Source organism: Xenopus tropicalis, chromosome 9, assembly GCF_000004195.4.
Source record: "Xenopus tropicalis strain Nigerian chromosome 9, UCB_Xtro_10.0, whole genome shotgun sequence".
NCBI classification, from domain to species: domain Eukaryota; kingdom Metazoa; phylum Chordata; class Amphibia; order Anura; family Pipidae; genus Xenopus; species Xenopus tropicalis.
The window spans coordinates 73570855-73593803 of NC_030685.2; the positions used below are offsets into that span (position 1 = coordinate 73570855).

The 22949-nt window shown below is 42.1% G+C and overlaps 1 protein-coding gene across 5 annotated transcripts in view; it reads right to left on the reverse strand.

Moving 5' to 3' along the window:
* Nucleotides 1-22949, reverse strand: part of pkp4 (plakophilin 4) — a 184371-nt gene that overhangs the window by 64846 nt on the left and 96576 nt on the right. For all 5 annotated transcript variants that reach the window (XM_031892752.1, NM_001270690.1, XM_012970592.3 and 2 more), the window contains one exon: nucleotides 20182-20294. In XM_031892752.1, coding sequence (XP_031748612.1) covers nucleotides 20182-20294 — 113 coding nt within the window. The remainder of the gene's footprint in view (nucleotides 1-20181; nucleotides 20295-22949) is intronic.

Below are 22949 nucleotides of genomic sequence, written 5' to 3' on the forward strand. Positions count from 1 at the left end.
GTTGGAACCCGTGGTTATGACCAACTTTATACACCTTTCTTATAAAAAATAAATTATTATGGGGTCAGTGTCGGAATGGGGTATCCAGGGCCCACCGGGTACCCAAGTCACCAGGTCCACCACCCAGCCTCCTTAGGTTCCTATTATAATCCAGTTTTGGTGTGGAGGTGAAATGATAGGATCATAATTATCATACACACATATGTTGGTAGCTAATTTGTTATATACCCATTAGTTGGGAGACCAAATGAGTGGATATTGTAATGTATGCCCAGCCTAAGACCTTGCAAGAGACTTGTGTAATAAAAATATTTTCCTTTTAATAACTATAATACTGAGCTGTTCCATACTAAAGTGTATGTGTGTGTGGGGGGGGGGGATAAGGACATTTCATAACTTTCTTGCATTTACAGGAATTTACAGCTGCGTAGGTGTATCTCTATATCCCTATAAGAACTTTAAACAAAAAAAAAAGTATTTGGAAAACAATATAAAAGGATTTGAGGTTCGGTAAGGGCTTCCATCCAACAGAAGACATTGCTTCAAAATGTAACTTGGCTAAAGAAGATATTTCTTTTTAAATTAAATCCTCAGATCCCCAGTGGCTGATAAGTAAAACAAATACAATGTGTGCGAACTATTGGATTTCTGCTGCTGCTTCTGGGAATCGCTTATTATTCCTTTCCATGTGGCCATGGGCTTTAGATGCACTAATATTGTCATAACCTGCAAACAGATGCTACAATTCATGTGTTATAATGAACCTGCCTAGATAGATGCTTGCCATTAACATCATCATCATGAAGGCCACACAAACTGGATTCAATAGATACTGGGAGAGCCACAAGTTGCCGGTCAGTGGTATTGGCTGATTTACAGAGAAATTTACACGAGCACACCCAGGCCACTTTATTAGCTACCCCACCTGGTGCACGGACCTTGGGGAGACGGCACTTACCCAGTAACGCAGAAAAGAATAGGTTCCGGCACACAAAGCGATACAAATGGGCAAATGGACAAGCCCCTGGTGTTTATTCAGTCACACAACCACAACGTTTCAGAGGCATGCACCTTTGTGTGGTTGTGTGACTGAATAAACACGAGGGGCTTGTCCCCCATTTGCATTACTTTGTGTGCCGGCACCTATTCTTTTCTGTATTATGCAGGGAGTACAACCTAATTCTCAATCAACTCCATCTGAAGAATCTCTCTCATGGGTGGCTCCATCCTTCCCAGCTGACTCCACCGCAAGATCTCTTCCCTTTCAGTGGGCTCTACATAAAGCCCCTGCCTCTACCACATACTCCTGGTTTGCCCCAACCTGCTTAACATGAGGCTCCACCATCGGCTACATTGACATTTCCCTCGCCAGACTTTAAATAAGAGGTGACTTTAACCATTAAATTAACTTTTAGTATGTAATAGAATGGACAAATCTTATGAGCTTTTTAATTGGTCATTATTTATTTTGTATAATTTTTGAATTACTTGCCTTCTTCTTCTGACTCTTTCCAGCTTTAGAATGTGGATCACTGACCCGGACAGCTTAAAAAACTATTGATTTATGAGCCACAATTTCTATTTAGCACTCTCCTATTCATATTTCAGTCTCTCATTTAAACCACTGCCTGGTTGGTAGGGTAAACTGGACCCCTAGCAACAAGAAAGCTGCTGATTCACAAACTTGAGGGCTGCTGAACAAAAAGCTAAATGATTAAAATTGATAAATTGTCTCAGGATATGAACCCAACATTATACTAAAAGTTCAAGCGCACAACTCTTACCATAACTAATAGGTGTGCCATCTATCCCCACCCAAATCCTTTAGGGAAAATAAAGGACCCAATAACAAACAGAAATAGAATTTAATAACACATTGCTCTACTGAACCCAATAAATATCCGCATGCTGTGTGAAAGATTTTCTTTTACTAAATAAAAAACAAACAGCAAATTGTAAGTAAAAACGAAACCAACAAAGAAGGCCCCCCGACGGCGCAGGCTGAAATACAGAGCACACACAGGTATAACAAAGTACTGCCCTTGGCTGCTTAAAAATAACCATTACTGCAGGCTGCTATTGATTTTGTTAAGGAGCCGAATGCAAAATAAATCACAAGCTCTCAGCCGTGCAGTTACATTACAAATGACATCTATTAATTTGGCTGGAATTTTATTTCTTATTCATAGGAGTAAATTACATATTGCAATAATGGTTTGTTGGCTCCAACATCTGCATTTTGTACCAGCGGATTAGTTTCCAATTCATAGGCTGTAATACAGCGCCACGGGGGCTATAAACTGCCCAGGGTCACAGAGGGACGGGTATTAATCAGGGCACGCACGTGTGAATCAGATTAGGCTTATAAGAACTGGCTATTGTGCCCTGGAAATAGGGATATGCCACCGTCACATCAGCTCACTGTTTGGGCGTTTAGCCGGACTGAATGGAAGCGCAGCCATCTCGGTTTACAACAAATCATACAGTATCTCGCCATTCTGTTCACATTGGTCACCAGTGTACAAACAGCTTAAAGGGTGGTTCACATTCAGGTTAACTTTTGGTATGTCATAGTATGGCCTATTCTTTTCAACTGGTGTTCATTATATATTGTAATATTTTTTAATTATTTGTAGGGATGCACCAAATCCAGGATTCGGTTTGGCATTCGGCCTTTTTTGTCAGGGTTCGGTTTCGGACGAATCCTTGCTCTGTGACGCTACAATTTTATTGTTACTGTTACCTTTTATAACTTATCTTTCTATTTAGACCCTTCTCTATTCATATTCCTGTCGCTCTGCCTGGTTGCTAGGATAACCAGATAGCTGCTGAAATTCCAAACTGGAGAGCTGCTGAACAAAAAGCTAAATCATTTAAAAACTGGATATGATAAAAAATGAAGACCAATTGCAAACTGTCTTAGAATAGCATTATACCAAAAGTTAATTTAAAGGTCAACAGCCTCTTTAATGCTAAAGTCAGAATCCTCTTCAAGTTATACCTTTCACAGTATAACTGACCATTAGTGAGTGATGTGCGGGCCGGCCCAATAATCACGGGTCAGGCAGGTTCGGGCCAACCTTGGCACACCATTAGCAGGTTTTGATTGAGCTCTTCCGTCTGCTCTGCCCACCCGCGACCTTACATTGGCAGCTTGCGGATTCTGGATTTATAGGTGCAGGCCCGCCCCTTTTGTGACATCATTGGTGGGGGGAAGGTCAGTCACGGGGCTATAAATAGAGGGGAGAACTGGGCCGGGTAGGGTTCGCGTAGGGAGCGGGCAGGTTAGTTTAGTATAGTTTTTCTCAACCCTCTCATCACTACTGACCACCCTTTTCCTGATTGACCGATTGCTTAGGCAACTTGCCCTTTAATAATAAAAGTGGATAATTTACATGCGAATTACTATTACAAAGGAAATGCTGTAATACCCGCACATAAGACGACTGTCATTACACACAAATAGATTTGTTAGGACACGCAGTCCAGACGGAGCTTTAGTGAAAGATCATTTTCCACTCACTAAAGTTCCGTTGGCTAATCCTTCTTCTAACAGCTGATAACAAGGTGCGTGGGACTGGCCCACGGGACGGACAAATGGCAGAAGCAGATCAGAGAAAATGGCGTGTGTAGTGGGAGCGCGAGGAACAAGTGTAGCGCATCTGCTCTACAACCCCAGTGACTCTCGTTAAACAATGACTGAATTCTGAGAGATACGCACTGCAATGTGCAGCACAACATCAGCCGTGACAGCTGCTTCCCGCTCAGCGCCATTTGGATTTCCTAGCTTTATAACCAAGCAGTCACCGAAGGGATTTATCATGGAGTGACTTTAATTAAACAAATGCAATATTAATGAGGGGTCTGGTGATAAGACCATGCAAAGTGCTATAAAACCAAGGAAGTCTTGCCAAAAGCCTAAAGTGGAGTCCAAGGACTGTTTGGCTGCGACTTGCACGAGAAGGTAATTGGGAAGACTGGAAAAACAGATCTATGAAAAAAGAAAGCTGCAAGATTAAGAGCCAAGACAGAAGGAACAATATTCATTTCATGACAAAGAACTGCAAGAATGGGAAAATGGGGGAAGACTGGGCATTAATGAGTTGAGAGAATCCCTTCTTGTGTTTGCAAAGGGGATATTAACTGTTAATCCAGGGGTGTTGTAATAACCTTGGAACACACAAAAGAATTAGGTTTCCAGAGCAGCCCAAAGGAGCACGAGTGCATCATTAGGATTATCGAACTAAATCTGAAAACACACTAAAGCACATTTCAAATTCAATGTTTCTTGGATCAGACTAGCCATGTGTTTTCCTGGAAAGGAGCCGAGTTGGACATTTTAATAAATGCATTTGACAACTTGGCAAACTGTTGTGTAATTGCGCTCACATAGTGTATAAGGCTATGCCACCAAAGTAGATCTGGACCTGTGCCATGTGTCCAGCCAAAGTAACTGCAGTTTGGGCAAACTTTACACCAGGCATAAGAATCATGGATTGATGGTGTTACTGTGGGGATATCTAAACACTTGCTGGACCAATAGAGAAGTTTAACCAAGCCAAATGTATAGTCCCAATCTATATCTGGTGCTACTTGCATTGCAGGGTTGCCAATCAGAGTATCACCAAACGCAAGAGGGAAAAATCTATTACAGGTATGGGATCCCTTATCCGGAAACCCGTTATCCAAAAAGCTCCAAATTACGGAATGCCCGTCTCCCATAGACTCCATTTTAATCAAATAATTCAGAATTTTAAAACTGATTTCCTTTTTCTCTGTAATAATACAACAGTACCTTGTAATTGATCCCAACTAAGATATAAATAATCATTACTGGATGCAAAACAATCCCATAGGGTTTAATTAATGTTTTATTAATTATTTTGTAGACTTAAGGAGATCCAAATCACGGAAAGACCCCTTATCCGCAATACCTTTGGTCCCGAGCATTCTGGATAACGGGTCCTATACCTGTTCCAACAGGAGCTCAAATCCGAGTAAAAAAACAAACAAACAAAACAGTGCCCTAAAATAAGGGTTGACAATTTTTCCATACTTGGAGAAGATGCCACTGCTCACCACTGGCGCTCACTAGCTATGAGAAGCATTTCTGGGTCGAAATTGGGTGGTTCCAATGCCTGGTGTTCCATAGGCTAAAAGGCATTTGAAGCCCAGAGAGACCTGAATTTAATACCTGTGGCTACTCTATGTTGCTTTGTACAAGTCACTTATTCTCCGCACAAGCCTTCAACTGGAAGATCTGGGGGAGCTTGATTAAGCACAAGCGTAGGATTTATTATCTGGATTGCCTGGAACTTGGGATTCTTTGGGTAAGGAATATTTCCAATTTGGAGCACCTTATATCTTAAGTAGCTTACGTCTACTAAAAATCATGTAAATGTTAAATAAACCCAATAGGATTTTGCCACCAATATGGATTCATGCAGCTTAGTTACAATCAAGTACAAGCTACTGTTTTGAAGATGGCCTTTTTATAATTCATAGCTTTCTGGATAATCGGATAATTTCATTATTCTAGGCCAGCAAATGTCCATTGGTTGATATGGGCTGGTGGCAGAGCACAAATAACATTTGCTTGTGGACACAAGAGATGTTTTTGCTCTGTCCAATCCCAAAAAAGAAATAAGAGACGGCTCCAGAGGGAAAGAAGCTGCCATCAAACACTCATGTAGTCAAGGATTTTCCAGTGTGCAAAGAGAGCTTCCTTATATTGACTATGGCTATTTATATAGGCTTTCACTTCTGGGGTTATACATTAATGATCAAATGGGAAAAGGCAAATAATGTTGAGTGCTCCAAAGAGACAGAATATATATAGTTTTGCGGGAGATATTTTACAGATACAAAGGCTAGAGAGCTGTGTCTGCTAATGTACATACCAATAATTTATTCCTTGTTTTCTTAGCATATTGTGCTCCCCCCCCCCCCCATTCTTAAATTTTAGACTGAAAAACCTGAAAAAGGTCCGTTCTACCATCTCATAACGTCGGTTTCTAAAACACATTGGAAGGGGCCTCATGATCTGGCAGATAACAGACTGCCTTTGACCAAGTACCAGCAGGGTAGGAAACACATGAGGCAGAACATTACGGGGACTGCATGCTAACATGGATATCTGAATAAAACTTATGATTAATTATTAAAGTGGTTTGTAGATGTGCCCTTTTTGACTGGCCTCTTTGGTTAAGAAAAGAAAGAGGCGTAAGGGTGATGGCCCACGGGGACATTACTCGCCCACAGTCTCGGCTACCGCAAGCGACTAAACTCCCCGAAATATCTTCCTACCGGCAATAAGGTGAATCGCTGGTGGGAAGTCATACGTGTTGCTTCCTAAGTCAGGAACCCCCCATTCTGCAGGAAACTTTGCACGACCACCAGTGATTCACTTTATTGCCAGTAGGAAGGCATTTCGGGGAGATTAGTCGCTTGTGGTAGCAGAGATTAACAGCGGCCAACTAATCTCACTGTGGGCAATCTCCCTAAAGGCAGCAGGCAACCCAATCATCACTGGATGTTAAGGTCCCCATACATGAGCAGATCTGCGGATCTTCACCCGATATCCCCACCTACGGGTGGGCGATATCGGGGAGCGTTTAGGTAAAAAAAAAAAAAATTAAATTGTTATTATTAAATCGGATTATGTGAGCGGCAATGGGGCAGTTGGTTCGGGGACAACATCAACGAGCCGATGCGGTCCCCTATCCGACTGAATTTCCTAACCTGGCCGATCGATATCTGGCCAATTTTAGGCCAGATATCGGTCAGGCAGGCCCCTCGTTTCTGCCCCTACACGGGCAGATAAGCTGCCGAATCGGTCCAAGGGACCCATATCGGCCCGTGTATGGGGACCTTTACACTATGAAAAGGGGATTGTCCACCTTATGGCACAATGAAAGAAGATATCATTCCAAGTCACTTTCCAATATAAATTGGAATAAAAAATGACATTATTTTAAAAAGTTTTAGTGAATGAAAGGCATTGGGGGGAAGGGACACTGATATAATATTGAAATGGTATAAATGATCAGGAAGAGGGAAATGTAACACATTTATAAAATTATTAAATACAAATTATTTAAATTTGTTCTATTTGTGGTTGCTGTATTTTGATTGGAAGCACAGAACGTGAGAGGTCATTTGCTTTAATATTTAGCCTTTGGCAATAAACAAGCTTATTTACACCCATCATTATTGCATCTTTTGGTTCCAACAAACAGTTTGCTTTCACCTAGTCTCCGATTTGCCCTTGAGCCGTCAAGCCTTCGCCTGCTCCGTTAATTCCTGCAGAGCGTGATAATTATTATTAATAAAACACAGCCTGGCTAATTCCACACTTGTATGTGTGCACATGTTGGAATGAAACTGGCCTCACTAACAGTCCTTGGGCCAAAAAAAGTAGCCCTAATCTTTCTTTTCAGTATATGTAACAGTAACTAAACTGCTAAAGGGCAAATATCCTCGGTTTTTAATTGGATTTACATACTAAGCATGTAAATACTGGTACTTGGAGGAGTCTGTTTAGAACCCAGGGCCTATAGGTAACAGCAAGAATGGGTAAGGGACGTAGCTCTTTGTTAAAGGAGAAGGAAAGATAAAAACTCAGTAAGCTTTTGTAGGGATCCATAGGGTTAACTAGTCCCTATGGCTTTAAACCCTGTAGCTTCCTTGTTTTGTGCGGTTACTGGGCAAAGACCCATGTATCAGTTTTGAGTTTTCATGTGTGTGTATATTGGTTAACAGGGAGACCCCTCCCTTGGCACTCAGATATAGTGTTAGCAGGGTGGTGGGTCTGCCTCTTTGGCTGCCTTTGCTCACAGGGGAAGGAGCACTGAGCCTGGGCGCAGGACTAGGCCCCAGTAAGCCATGTGCCCCAGAGTATTGTCATCCACTCTGGTGAAGTCGGGGACAGGGACCCCGTGAATGAGGACCAGTTAGATAGCAAGTTGTGTTGAGTGAGGGAAGGAAGCACGAGCAGTTTGGCTCAGAGGAAAGTAGCTGTGGGAGTCCCTTCCAGACAGTCACTGTTGCCTTAGCGTAGGGCCACAGTTTAGACATAGGAGGTAGGTAGTGTGTAAACCCTGATCCAAAGTTGCCATGGGGCCTGAGGGCTAGAGGTGTTCAACCTGAGGAGTGTGGTATCCAAGCTGATTTATTATTCTGCACTGCACACAGCTAGAGTGAGTTGTAGTTGCACTACACCATAGCTTCATTTGGTTACTTCCACATAGCGAAGGCCCATCCTGAAGGACTGAGTGGCATGTACCCAGTGCTCTAGACCTATCTAGCCGTGCTGTTGGCTTGGTTACAGCCAAGAAAGGGTTACACTTTATCAAAAAGGTCTATGTAAATACAGCCATAAACACTCACAGAAACGCTGCAAAACCAAACAGGATTTGTTGTCTGTTTTCCTGTGCCAGAGACAAGCAGTTTGAAATTTCAGTTACTAGGGTCTTTTTTACCTTAGCAACCAGGCATTTTGCCCAATACCCATGCAGCCATAGTGTTCCAGGACGTAGGATCCCAAGGGCCCACCAGAAGCCCCTACACAAACAAACCTGCAAACTCTGGCATTTCAGGTACATTGGCCACTTGCTGTCTTGGAGGACATTTCCCTTAGTGATTATCAGCCTGCCCGTGCAATATGGTCTCCTGTTTCCTTGTATGGAAAGCAAAGTGGCATTTCTCTATTACAGCCCCTTATTAATTATTGGAAATAAACAGGACAACAGTATAATAAGGGTTCTGTAACACAATAACGAGACTCAGCTCTGCTAATTATCCTGTAACACAGACAAGGGATGTCTCGAGTGCCAAAAGGTTTCTCAGTTATAGTGAAGGAGAGCAATGAAGGAGGGAGAGATTAATCAACGCTGCGGTTTGGCCAACTGGCATTTCTAGCTCTGATAATTATTTTCTAGTTTTTACGTATCTCTAATTTTATATATGGTGGGGTGACAACACATCCCGCCGCTGCGGAATTAACAAGCACACCAACACACTTAAAATGGCGCCCATTAGACATTGCTCGATTTCTGGGTCTAGGAGCAGTCTCTAAGGCAGTGTTTTTCAACCTTTTTTGGGCAAAGGCACACTTGTTTCATGAAAAAAATCACGAGGCACACCACCATTAGAAAATGTTAAAAAATTTAACTCTGTGCCCAGCAGCAGTGCCCCCCTAGTACATTGGTGCCCAGCAGCAGTGCCCCCTAGTACATTGGTGCCAAGAGCAGTGCCCCCCTAGTACATTGGTGCCCAGCATCAGTGCCCCCCTAGTACATTGGTGCCAAGAGCAGTGCCCCCCTAGTACATTGGTGCCCTGCCTACGGCACACCAGGCAAAAAAAACGCTGCTCTAAGGGAAAACTATATGTTTAGAAATATTTATATTCTAATCAGAAAATCTTAAATTGGCATATGCATATCAACAAATATCAATTTCTCGTATGAGTTTGCACTCTGGGCACCAATGGAACTAGTTAAGAACCACTGACGATCAATTGAAAACTTAAGGTAAGGGACAGGTTAGTGGGAAGGGGTTAAACTCAGGGCAAACTCCACTGACCCCCAATACACTAAATGTCTTATTAGTACATTATTCAATGGAACTCTTAATATGAGAGTTATATAGTAACTTATTATGAAGTAACATCAGCTGTTTAAACTGCACACACAAGGGGCGTGGTCAAAATTTTGGTACTGTGCTCATGTGGGGCCCCCCATATAAATAACTTGTGTGGGGCCCCAAAGTTTATGATGGCGGCCCTGATGACACATACAAAAGATCTGCAAGGGTCTGGTCATGCAGACCTGTGCCCACCCTATACCTGCCCCACCCCCCACACCATTTAACTCTAGGAGGTGGATCAACCAGGGGAGGTTGTGGAGGGCAAATTCTCCAGAGCAGAGCCTGCACTTTACCTATGGATCACCCACCCGAACTCATGCAGGACTCTAGCACACAAGACATATATTTTTCATGAAAGGCTTTATTTACATGTATCATATAAATTGTTTTACATAATAAATATTTTTATGGAAACCTAAAATGTTCAGGGGTATAGTTTCCCTTTAAGACGGTGTGCATTGACTTTGCCTGGCGACATTCATATCATCATTTTGACTAATTATATGGAATTGGTTCATGTCAACCCTCTGCATTTATAGTGGAATTAATTTGGTTTCATGGAAGTTGCCAATGCAACACAATGCAATAAAGCAGATGACCACAAAAATCACAGAAAATGGTAGAACGCTGGCTTATTTAGCCATTTTAGGCCTCAAGCTACATGTAACCATAAAGATTATAATGGGCCCGCTGTCAGCTCATTGTCTGTTACTGATATATAGGCCATTGGCATGTCTATGAGATGCTCTGGTAAAAGGCTCCCAGGAGTGGGATTTAATGAGAGATCCATATAAATATAATATAGGGACGTTCAGTGTCCAAAATGATTCTCTTTTCTAGTTGCGAAGGGCACAACAGTTTTCATAATTAAAAACAAACAAAAACAGATTGAAAAAAATACAAATAACAGATGAAAGCCATTTAATTACTTTCCCTTTAAATAAGCATAACTAATTCTAATTTATCTCACCATAAGAAAAAAAATGAAATGTTCATCAGTTTGCATTAGTGCGACTAACGGCACATCGATGGCCCCTTACAAATAAAATATTGCATATTAAAGCCTGTTAAACAAATGTAAATCTGTTCTGCAATCTTTCATGCTATGGTGTAAGCGCTGGAGCTAACAGGAAAAAACATGGCCGTCCGTATCTGCTCTGCTGTGAATAATGAAGTGGAACCAACGACCCTGTGTGTGTAATGAAGTGCAGGCCGACTCATGTTGCATCTAGCCAGCCACACATTCTATAATTTGGCGCAACATCAATTTACACATTGGAATAAAAGGCGGGCAGTTTAACCCCCACTCTGCACATAAATGGAGAAACATTACCGTATTACAGTCAGGGGGGAAACAATAATGGGCATAAAGCTATGTGTTAAACCAACAAGGGATATTAAGGAACATTTGTATATTTATACATGGCATTCTTTTATCCAGGAACGTAAAGCTTAGAGGCAAATACCTATTCCGTTTATTTCCTCTGGCAAATAGGATTGGGCTGATCTGCCATCACTTTTATCCAACTGGATTCACTTTTTTTTTACTGTTTTCTTTAAAATATCAATATTATTTAGTGGTTGTAGTTTAAAAAAAAAAAATCCACACCCAATGAAGTTCAAGCCTTAAGCGCTGCCCACGGTATCTGATAGAAAGCGTTGTGTAAGAATGTTTTATACAGGTATGGGACCTGTTATCCAGAATGCTCGGGACCAGAGCTATTCCTGATAAGGGATCTTTCCGTAATTTGGATCTCCATAACTTAAGTCTGCTAAAAATCATTTAAATATTGAATAAACCCTATAGGCTTGTTTTGCCTCCAATAAGGATTAATTATATCTTAGTTGGGATCAAGTACAGGTACTGTTTTATTATTACAGAGAAAAGGGAATCATTTAACCATTAAATAAACCCAATAGGGCTGTTCTGCCCCCAATAAGGGGTAATTATATCTTAGTTGGGATCAAGTACAGGTACTGTTTTATTATTACAGAGAAAAGGGAATCATTTAACCATTAAATAAACCCAATAGGGCTGTTCTGCCCCCAATAAGGGGTAATTATATCTTAGTTGGGATCAAGTACAGGTACTGTTTTATTATTACAGAGAAAAGGGAATCATTTAACCATTAAATAAACCCAATAGGGCTGTTCTGCCCCAATAAGGGGTAATTATATCTTAGTTGGGATCAAGTACAGGTACTGTTTTATTATTACAGAGAAAAGGGAATAATTTAACCATTAAATAAACCCAATAGGGCTGTTCTGCCCCCAATAAGGGGTAATTATATCTTAGTTGGGATCAAGTACAGGTACTGTTTTATTATTACAGAGAAAAGGGAATCATTTAACCATGAAATAAACCCAATAGGGCTGTTCTGCCCCCAATAAGGGGTAATTATATCTTAGTTGGGATCACGTACAAGGTACTGTTTTATTATTACAGAGAAAAGAGAAATTAATTTGGAATTTTAATTACATGATTAAAATGGAGATGGGAGATGGCCTTTTGGAACTTTCTGGATAATGGGTTTCCACATAAGGGATCCCATACCTGTACTAAGATATGCCGGCCGGGTGGCAAAAAATGCTTTGGACCTCAGGTCTGTAGCTTGCCAAACCAGTTGTAGCTAATTTATAAAGGATGTCTGTTTTGAGCCCAAGGCCTACAAGCAACCAAGCACAGTGTGGCAGAATAGATGACAATGTGACGGAGTTCTGCCTAGTGTATATCCCTGAGACATGGAGCAAATAGAACAAAGATAGCCATATCACATGTGACAATTTTCGAGCTAATGAACCATGAGGCTGTGGACCAAATGAATAAACAGAAGGCACTCAGGAGATAAATGGGTGGCCAACTGGACTGCATCACTACAATGAATGCATTTTTATTAGTTTGGGGTTGGACAATAAACCCATTTATGTATGAAAACAGTCTTAAAGGGAAAGGTCTCTTCCTTTTACTCTCTCTTGCCGATCCTATCCGCAGTTCCAACTTATATGTACCTGGCACACACTGTGCGGCAACAAGCGCTGCTTCAGGGGGCCTTGCCATTCTGAGGCGACCAATTTGATGAACCCCCCCCCCTCACTCAGGAGCGTTTAGCTTTTTCACATCAGAGGGGGGTGAGGGAGGGCCACACCGTTAGTGCAGGGAGCGCAATAGAAAGCAAAAGCGGCTTTATCAGCACTCGGAACGGCCATGGTATTTAAAAGAAACCTTTATTCATTCCATTTAAAAACAAAGAAGCCTAACGCGTTTCGTGCACATGGGCACTTAATCATAGGCAAGAGACAAAATTCCGATTTCAAAATCTTTAAGTTATCGGGAGCGGCTTTTTGCCACCCCTGGTAATTTGCTGGGCAATGCGACCTGAGGCGAGTTTCTCAACTTGCCCTATGGCAACAGCGCCCCTGGTGGCAACTAGCAACTATACTGAAACATTAGCCCATGTGTAGTCAACAATGGTATGGGATATATCCCCTTTCATGACATTAAAACATACAATTAGTCTTAAAAAAAGCATATAAAGAAAACCATAACTGTAGGAATCATTACCCAAAATCCAATGGTTCATGTAACCTCTACCTCACCTTGTTCCACTGAGAAGAGTTGGATTCTGGGACTTGAAGTCCCTCTGCTTTAAAAAGAAAGAGACCTCAAGTCCCAGAATCCATCATTTTACATTGGAATAAGTTAAGGGAGGGGTTGAGAGTTTTTTTGGCAGCTCAGAGAGTGTTTATACACTCCTGAGCCCAACTGAAGGCGCTTATGTCACAAGGGGGGTGCTGGATCCTTAGGCTTAAGAAAACCCTTTGAAATGATGTGATGAGAAAATCCCTTTAAAGCCGACGATGAAATAAATGCCCAAAAAAGCAAAACAATTGAGGTAAACCATAAAAGCGAGAAACTAAGGAGGTGTTAGGCCCTTGGGCCTGAGAACAGTTTAGCACCCACTTTAGCACCTAATGGGTTACACAGTTGCAGGCTTTGAAGCTTCTCATGAACTCCATTGCAATGAAGCCTTGGGCAAGCACTGTGCCCGATCCCCACCCACGCACTTATTAAGGCTGTACAAAAGAAAAGACTTGTTAGTGCGCCATATGTCTCCCCAGCACATCACATGAGTACTGTTTTCCTTTTTAATTATGTTTACATGATTACACTTCCGTGGCGGCAGAAATACTGCAAAAACTGCACTTTTTTTTTTTCACCAGAGAGTGCTAATTAACAGTGGCGCTAACAACGTGCCTTACTAATGACATAGGACAATTAATTACATCAGCCTTGCACTTAACGACGTAAGGTGCGATTATATCTGTTAATGGGATCTCACGCAGGCACCTCGCTTCTGCATAAGTACAAGGATTCCTTCTGCTGTCTCGATTTGCTGATTGAAGGGGAAGTTCACCTGCGGATAAACTTTCTGTATGGTCTACATTGTGGCCAATGAGGATCCAGTGAGGATGGGATAATGACAAAGGGAAGGTGTCATACATAGAAGCCAATAGAGCCACTGGGGAAGGTGGGGGGGGGGGGGGAGGTGTCAAGGGCTCTTATATATATATATAAAAAAATTTTTTTTTTTTTTTTTTAATTTCTTGTTGATTTTTTAGATTTGTTTTATTAATTACTTCAGTTTTCCAGGAATTTTTTTTCATGATACCAGAGACTACAAACCTAGACCACTTTCAGATCCAGTGCTTTGTGGCCACGCCCACTCCATTTCAGTCACGCCCCTGCTCTGCCCATAACACACCTATGACAGTGTACATGTTTGGACTGCTTCTAATGGGTTAAGGTGGCCATACACGTCAAGATCTTGCCAAGTGAGCGGATCTTCTCCTGATATTTGGCCCAGGGCCAAACGATCAAATTAAAACGACGGTAATGGGCGCAGTCAGTTCAGGGACAACATCAACGAGCCGATCCGACTAAATTTTTTAACCTGCCGATCAATATCTGCCTGTTATCAGTCGGCCAGGCTCGTCATTGGTGCCCATACATGGCCCGATAAGCTCCCGAGTTGGTCTAAGGGACCAATATCAGCAGCTACAATCGGCCTGTGTATGTCTACCTTTATACTTCACCGCATTTCAAGGCAGAGGTGAGTTGAGATTTGGGTCCAAATTACTGGCAGCAGCGGGTGAGTCAACTTTTACTGCCGGGGTGGCCATGTCTGCGCCCAGGATATTCCCAAAAGCTGAAGTTCAGGAGGGCAATATTTCTAGTCACCCCCCTCCACCCCCCAAAAAAGGGCCAGGAGCAGCACAATAGGTTGTGGCATTATAACACAGATACAGTATCAGTGTCCCTATATCCGCATCTGACTGTTCCACCCTAGCAATTATAAAATCAGGCTGAATGCCGTCTACCTGCTGGTTTACCACAGTCACTGGCCAAACTAGAAAAGGCAAATACAATGTAAATAATTATAAAAAGATTAAAAAAATTAAAATGTAATCAAATTTGTACTTATAATACCACTGTCTAAATGATACTAAGGTCTAATTTACGTTATATTCAGTTTATGACCCAGAACGTGAATGTGATACGGCCTGTTTGCTTTGATGTTCCCATCCAATAAACAACACACTGTAAGTACCTTTCTATAGGTTCCTTCCAGCGCCAATTTGGAGCCCATCTGCCTGCCGGCAATTTCTGCTGCCGCATTCCTAATGGCAGTGATTATTAGAGGTAAAGCAGAGCCCAGCGTGGGACATCAGCCAGGGTAATTTATCTATCTGAATGGACAGAATAAATCAGTTTTGCGGATGTCCTGCGGAGCGCTCTGGATTACCTCATCGGTTGCTGCATTAGTACCCTTATCAGCGCCGGATATCTCCCTGCAGAGGCAGCAAGAAAACAAGGGTAACGGAGAAATGTTCTTTTAAAGGGGAAGCACACCGTGGGCATTACGCAGAGTTCTGCAGAGAATAATGATCAGACAGAATGTGGCTTTGAACGTGTTGCACTTGCCCCAGTTGCTCTCATTCATTTGCACTGCACCATGTGCCAACTAGCTCAGTGATGTCTTATTACATGTGCCGGGTTAATTATTTCTAATATAACATACTCAAAGGCCAGATTAGATTAAAATCATTTTGTCATTCTCAGTGGCGTAACTATGACCGGCTGGGACCCTCGTAAAAAAAAAAAAAAATCTTCAGGGGGCCCTGTGGCGCCTTCAACAGGCAAACATGAAAAACCCTTCTACGCCCTCTCACTATCCGGCGCTTGCCTGCCCACGGCTCACTGTGAATTTAACTTCTTTTGCAAGGGGGACTACATATAACAGGCCCTGCAGCCAAGGCCCCCTTTTCCCCCACGGCTGTGGGGTCTGCTGTATGGTAGTTATGCCACTGGTCATACAGTAACTATGGAGCCTTTGAGAAGACTGGGGGCCTTAATTATCCTTTAGAGGGTCATACCCTCCCATGGACCTCCAGTTGGGCAGCCCTAGACTAGCAGTTAGACAGCTCTCATTTGGGCAATGAGGCCAAACTTGTTGGACGCGTCTCAAGGCCGGATTTAAACCACAGGCGGGGGATTTAAAGGAGCTATCCAATCTCCCGTGTGTTCCCCAGTACTTTAGAACAAATTTGGAAGCGCCTCTAAAATTCTGCCCTAGGCCTTTGTGGCCTTTCCACAAATCCGGGCCTGACTTCACTCCACACATTGACAGGTGGAGAGGGGCTTCATTCACACAAATTTTAATTACCATGTAGGCACCTGAGGGTCACTCCCCTGGTGCCTATATGGTAAATACCACCCTGGAATGCAGGGTATTGTCTGATACTCATTGCCCAACTCTGCATCTGAGAATTAAGGGGTCAGTGACCCTGTCCCCTAAAGGGGACACCCAAACCTGGGCATTGGGCAAGAGCCTTGTTGGTTAGTAATATCATGTAAACTGCATCAAGCCTGTGTCCCTAGAGTTGTACCTGGTAGCCCCGAGCATGCATTTGCCCCTGCACTTCATCCTTTTTCTTACTTAAATGAGTTATTTTTTTTGGCTTTGTGCTGAATTTTGATTAATGTGTGTTGGAAAGATTTAAAAAAAAATATATAAAAAAATAATAATAATTTGTGGGTAGAGATCCCCCTTGCCCGTGGGTAGTCAATCTATTGTCTCAGCATTGTTTCAGCATCAGCCTGCCTTCCCTGCCAGCAGACTAGGCCCAGAGAAGTGTGCACCCCAGAGGCGCTAGTGGGTTAAGGAATTGCGCGAGTGCCAGCCGAGAGCGTTACCTACTGTTCCAGTCTGCTTGGCTTAACCAAAATCCTGTTATAAAGGAAATAAATGAGTGAAGCAAATACCTTAAGCAAGAAGTGTCCTACAGGAGATTAAGATATGCATTTTTAATTCCAGCTGATGGGGACCATTACTGTATGGATATTTTACATCCTGGGCTAAATTGACTTGTGGCAGAAATGTTTGTGAGCGGCATGGCAATGAAGGGGATTATAATTAGAAATGGCTGCAAGCGGCTCGGCGACTGAGTGCAGTGTTCGATAAGGGGGGGAAAGAAGATGGCAACAATGGCCCCCAGCTTAAGTATCAGAGTTTGTGCGGCGCTCATGCTTGTATCTCAGCAGCCATGGCGGCACAGCAAGCAGGGTTTCTGCAAGAGGAAAGGACATGGAATAACAGAAAATACTTCTGTAAAACTGTCTTCCAGGCCCCCAGGACAAGCATAGAAAAAAGCACACATAAGAAGGGTGTTGTTAGCTACTGAGAAAGGGAAAGAATCTCATACAGAAGGGGATGTGCCCATGAAAGCAATACTAATGTCCCATACAATACCCTCCTTTAATAACTTTATTGGAAGCCTAATTCATTTTATGCAGTTTTCCCTTCCTCCAAGTATTCTGTGTTCAAAAAATATAATGTAAAACTACTGTGGTTTAGTTTCTCTTCGTTTGCTTAGCTTTCTTGTACCAACAACTCTGATCTATTGAATAATGTAAAACCCTAAGAAGACTACACAGTTTTAGAGAGATCCTATATTGTCTACTGTGGAGGAGCTGAGCTTTCTCCATAGACAGACCTGTACTACCCTAGTGCTATAATGAAGACAGTGTGATTCCTGATACTGACTACTAAATCAGGGCTCTTAAAGCAAAAATATTAACTGCTGTCAAAATAACCATAGATAAATCATGGCTGACTCTTTTGACTCTTAAAGAACTGACTAAATTGGATATTATTTTATAAGAAGCTGTATTTAGAATAAACAAAGAACAAACAAATATGGGATCCTAACTTTGTATTAAGCTCTGCCTGGGTTGGACCGGGCCCTCCCCTCTGCATAAGAGTATAATATATAAAAATATATTGTGCCGAGAGGATGCCACTGTAATTACCTATGCAAAAAACAAGTAATCAATGGGGAATATAGTTTTCTCTTTAGTCAAGGGAGCACAAAATAAGATCAGGATCTACCAGTAGATCACGAGCCAGTGGTTACAGCAGCCCTGTTTCATAAACAGTTCCATCAGAAGCAGGAGTTGTTTATTTAAATAGAACACTATCTGTTCCATTCAGTGGAACACAATGATGTGACATTGCCTACAGCAGTAAAATTTTCGATGGAAAAGCCTTAGCGCTACTGCCTGAAGTGAAACAAGTAATGTGGCATCTACCAATAAAATGCAGCGATGTGAAGCCCTAGGGCAGAAGAGACTGATAATGGCACTGCATTTAAGAACAATAAAAGGAAATACAAATAAAAGCAAAATGGAAAAAAGCTCAGCTGTTAGGCCATGCTGCGTCGGCACGGGCGCAGTCACACACTTAGCTCTGCGATAAGGACCAATACGCAAGAGTGTTTTGTTGATGCTAAAAACACTCATTTTAAATTCATCTGGGAGATTGTGGCGTTTGACTTGGCCTCTTGAGGTTTCAGAAACGGCACTTGAGAATTGATTAGGCTTTACTGGAGCAGGCCCCCGTTCTGATTGAGGTTATTCAATGAAGGTTATTGTGCGGTGGTTAGAAAGTTGTGTTGTGGTCGGTGAAAAGCAGAGACCGGAATGGCTTTGATTATAGCCACATGTGGCGAGCACAGAACGGTAAATACTTGAGTCCCTATTGCTTTCATCTACACGGCAGCCGGCATTTATTGGAAACTGCAATATATTAAAGGGCATATTACTCAGATAATGTTAGTGCAGGCCTTTTAAATATAGGCCTTGGATTTCAAGCCTTGTCTATAAAGCTGGCATTACCAGAATAACAGTCAGGTTGTCATAACCACATGCTTGCACCACAATAATAAATGCTTACAGAAATCCTTGCTAGGTGGCCCCCATGTGGACTAAATTAGGGGCTTTTAATCTATAAATTACAGTCACATCCAGGGCCAATGATATACATAAGAGGGTGCCATATCCGCAGCCCGCCAGCTGTTGTTCAACTACAAACAAGCACATCTTCATCAGCGGTGAAGGGGAGTATACACGGTGTTTTTTAACTCTGAATCACAATTCCTGGATATATATTCCGCTTGGCCTTGTAATGTTTATGCAGTTTGGTTGAGTCCTTCTTGGGCAATGCAGATGGCAGTAGTAGGAGCCTCGGTGCACAACTTTATGATTTAATATTTTGGAATCTCTTGTAGTTGGTGTTTAATTAATGAATATTGCAGTTATTTTTTATTACACATAAACAGTTGAGTGAAATTATTCCTGCAAAGGCAGCAGAGCATCTATTGATCCCTTAAACTGCCTCCCTCGGAGGTGTACACCTTTCTGACAGCAGATTAAGTGCAGTGGATCTTTCAATAATTTAAGTGACATGATGAGTTGATAGGAAGTATTGCCTGATGGAAGGGGAAGCTGGATTAACTGTCTGAGCCTTGTAAGGTGGATCAGTCCAGAAAATGTACAGAGGTTGTTGAATGAAACAGGATTTCTTCATATACACATCAATTTGTGTAGTCATAATAGGGGCGGATATACAAACCTGTGCAATGGAATCACACAAACCGCAAAACACTCTCCCTATGTGCCATTCTCTGCGGTTAAGAATGGTTGCCACGTCACCAGCACTCAATGAGTGATGGGTCCCAAAGGACCTTATTGGCCTTTTAAAGTTGATAATTTGGCCTGGTCCCCTGGCAATCAGGATGAACTGCCGGATCTGCCCAAGTGTTACAAGAGAATGGGGGAATTGATGTTAAGACCCAGTCTGGGAGTTAACACTGATTCCCAATTTGTAATCCTGAATGTGGGCTAATTACTTTGTCAAAGTTCATTAACGCCTTAACTGCTGCAGGTCAATGTGATCGTGATGAGCTTCCGAAAGAAATGAAAAGGACTACTGCTAAGGACTGACACTGTTATTACACATTTGGAAATAGTCATTTGTGACACATGATGGGGCCCCTCTGTAGCAAATGTAGAGAAAGAGCCCAGGAAGGCACTAAGTAACCCTTAAGAATACAGCCAATGTTATATACTGTTCCAAAGCTGAGAAAATTCCCTTGGCCCTTGCCCAAGGCAGCAGTACATGCATGGCAGCACCATACCTTACGCTGGCGATACTCGGTGATTCTGCCCCAATTCGGCATCTTTCCAGCTGATTGGCAACGATCTGTCTTTCCACCTCAAGTTCTCTGGTGAGCCTTTCAAACTGCAGCTCCTGTAAAGGAAAAGGTGTAAATGATCATTCAGCAGGAAAAGATCTCATTCTGCTCAGGAGCTGTGAGAGCCTGGCCACTCGTCTTGCACTTTATTAAGATTTCAATCAAAAACACAACATTACAAGTCTAAAGTTTTCATCGAGATCTGAAGCCTACGTGCTTAGCATGGGGACAATGTAAAGCATTCAGCGGATGGTTATTATCCAGCAGATGGCATGAAATATTTAGGTAAAATTGAGGTAGGTGCTTGAAGTAAAGGGTGGCCAAACCAAAGGGTTTGTTCATTGACTGTGCCAAACAAGTGGCTTTAGCTTTGTCATTTTACTCTTCTACAACTCTGCTAAAACTGTGGTGGTGCCACACAATTGGCTCCTAAAGACAGCAGTGATGTGCCAGTCAGGAAAAACTCAACCACAAAACCTTAACCTGCACCTGTTGCCATTTTTACTATAAAAAAAACAAACGTTGCCATTTTAGGACCCACAACCCATACCCACGTCTTTCCGCTCTACCCTACTCCTGCAGCCGCCAAGACAGGGAAACTTTAGAATCAGTCTGACCTGCACCCAACCCAAAATGGGTCAGCCAAATTTTAACCCTTTCCCACATGACCTAAGGGTAAACTCCACAGGTCCTGCAGATTGTGAGTCAACCTGCATATCACTGTAAGTCAGCTCTTATGCCATTATTAGTCTGTGTTAAGTGTTGACTGGTTTTTGTCTATACTTTCCAGCAGTGGGGCAAATCCATTGACATGTTAGGGTAGTAGCACAAAGGATGCAGTTGGAGAAACCCAGGAACCAGCCTCCTATTCACATTAATTGGAATGCACAACAGTGTGGAAATTGGAGCTTTGTAACTTGAATATGCTCACTAGTGCACCTAACACACAAGTGAGCTGGAGACAGATGTGGCAATTTAGGGCGTTTCTTTGCCAGCTGAAATACACAGGCAAAGATACACCCCATGTGTTGTCAGGCTTACAAAAAATACCCATATTATTGTCATTGTTGTAGAAAAATGCACATCATGGCCCAATAATGGCATTGAGCTATCAAAAGAATCTTGTCTTCCTATGCAAATATTTCCCACCCCCACTAAATGAATATTTGCATTTATCAGCCACAAGTAAATTCTCCTCCCTCCTCTGTCACTGATTCATTCATACACAGCCTGGTGGTTTTTAGAGATAGCAGAATCCGGCAGGCTAAGTCGAAGCTGAATAAGAGCCATACAAACGGCAAGCAATATTTTATACAAATTATCTGCTGCCATCACAAACCGTTCCAGTGTTTTATAATGCTGGGTCATTTAGGGACTGCAACACAGCTACAGAATTAAACTCTTACAGCTGTAATGGGCTGCGTGTTGGAAAATTACTTCTGAGAAGAAAATAAAAAGAAAATACAACCACCAAATAGGAAGTATTTTTCATACACCGGTGCTGTTTACACAACAGCAACAAGGTTAGTCAAAGTGGTCACTTGTGCTAAACTGGTGGTGTTATTTGAGCATGGGAAGAAAAGCTTTAATGACTGTCCCAATAGACAAAAAGACAGATATTTGTACTATATGGTCTTGCTGATGGGTTGGCGACATCACTAATCAACAATCAATCAATTCACCTAGTAAAAAAAAGTATAGGGTAATCAGTGTCGGAGTGAGATGGCAGGGGCCCACCAGAAAACCCTGGACAATGGGTTCGCTCTCAAAAAATTTATTCCACCTCTCCTTCTTCAAACTCTACTAACCTAATTTATTTTCTCTACACACTATATTTTTCCATCTATCGAGCTTCCATATTGCCATACAGAAAAAGGGAATGACCATGCAATAGGCTAAATAGTTAGGTGCAAGAGGGCCCCCCAGGAGCTTTCCTGGTATCCTGGTTGGCCAGTCCGACACCGAGGGTAATTCTTCCAATGTATATATATATCCTAGTCAACCAATGGCCTATGCTCATGTGGAACCTGGTCACCTAGCTGTCTGTGCATTAGAGGTCAACCTGCCATATTGATTCTGTTCAGGGGTCACACAATCACTAACTACTAGATGGTTCTGCCAGAAATGTTTTGGGATGCAGGTGGCTTTATCAACCTTTTTGCCAAAGATTCCTCTTAGTAGGCTATGGTTTACAATAGACTTTACTACTGCCTACTAGGAGAAGCCTCTGCAGTGTACTGGAAAAATACACAACACTTTACAAGCAGAATTATATACCAATGTAACTTATAGACTGTAAAAACTCATAAATATCTCAATGTCTAAACACCCCAGACGAAAAAAATTACACCTTAAAACAGGGGTTGAAGCAAAGAACAGCAGTGAATGAAAATAAGTCATGCCTCAACCAGGACAGGTAACAATCACACTGCTTACAGGCAGAAGACATGACACGTAGCTTGTTATGACCACAAACATTTAAATATATAGTTGGAGATTACTATAATCTCCTTACAAGTCAATTTCACAGCAGGGTAATAGTGCTGCGTGCAGAGTAACATTAGCCCTCATACATTATTACTGAAATATTCAATACATTGTATACAGGGTAGATTCTTCCCTTGCTGGTTTATTGTATCCAGAAGCAGACTGGTTAATTCCAACGGTCAACTATAAAAAAATCCTGCCTAAAGCACACACTGCCAAAACAT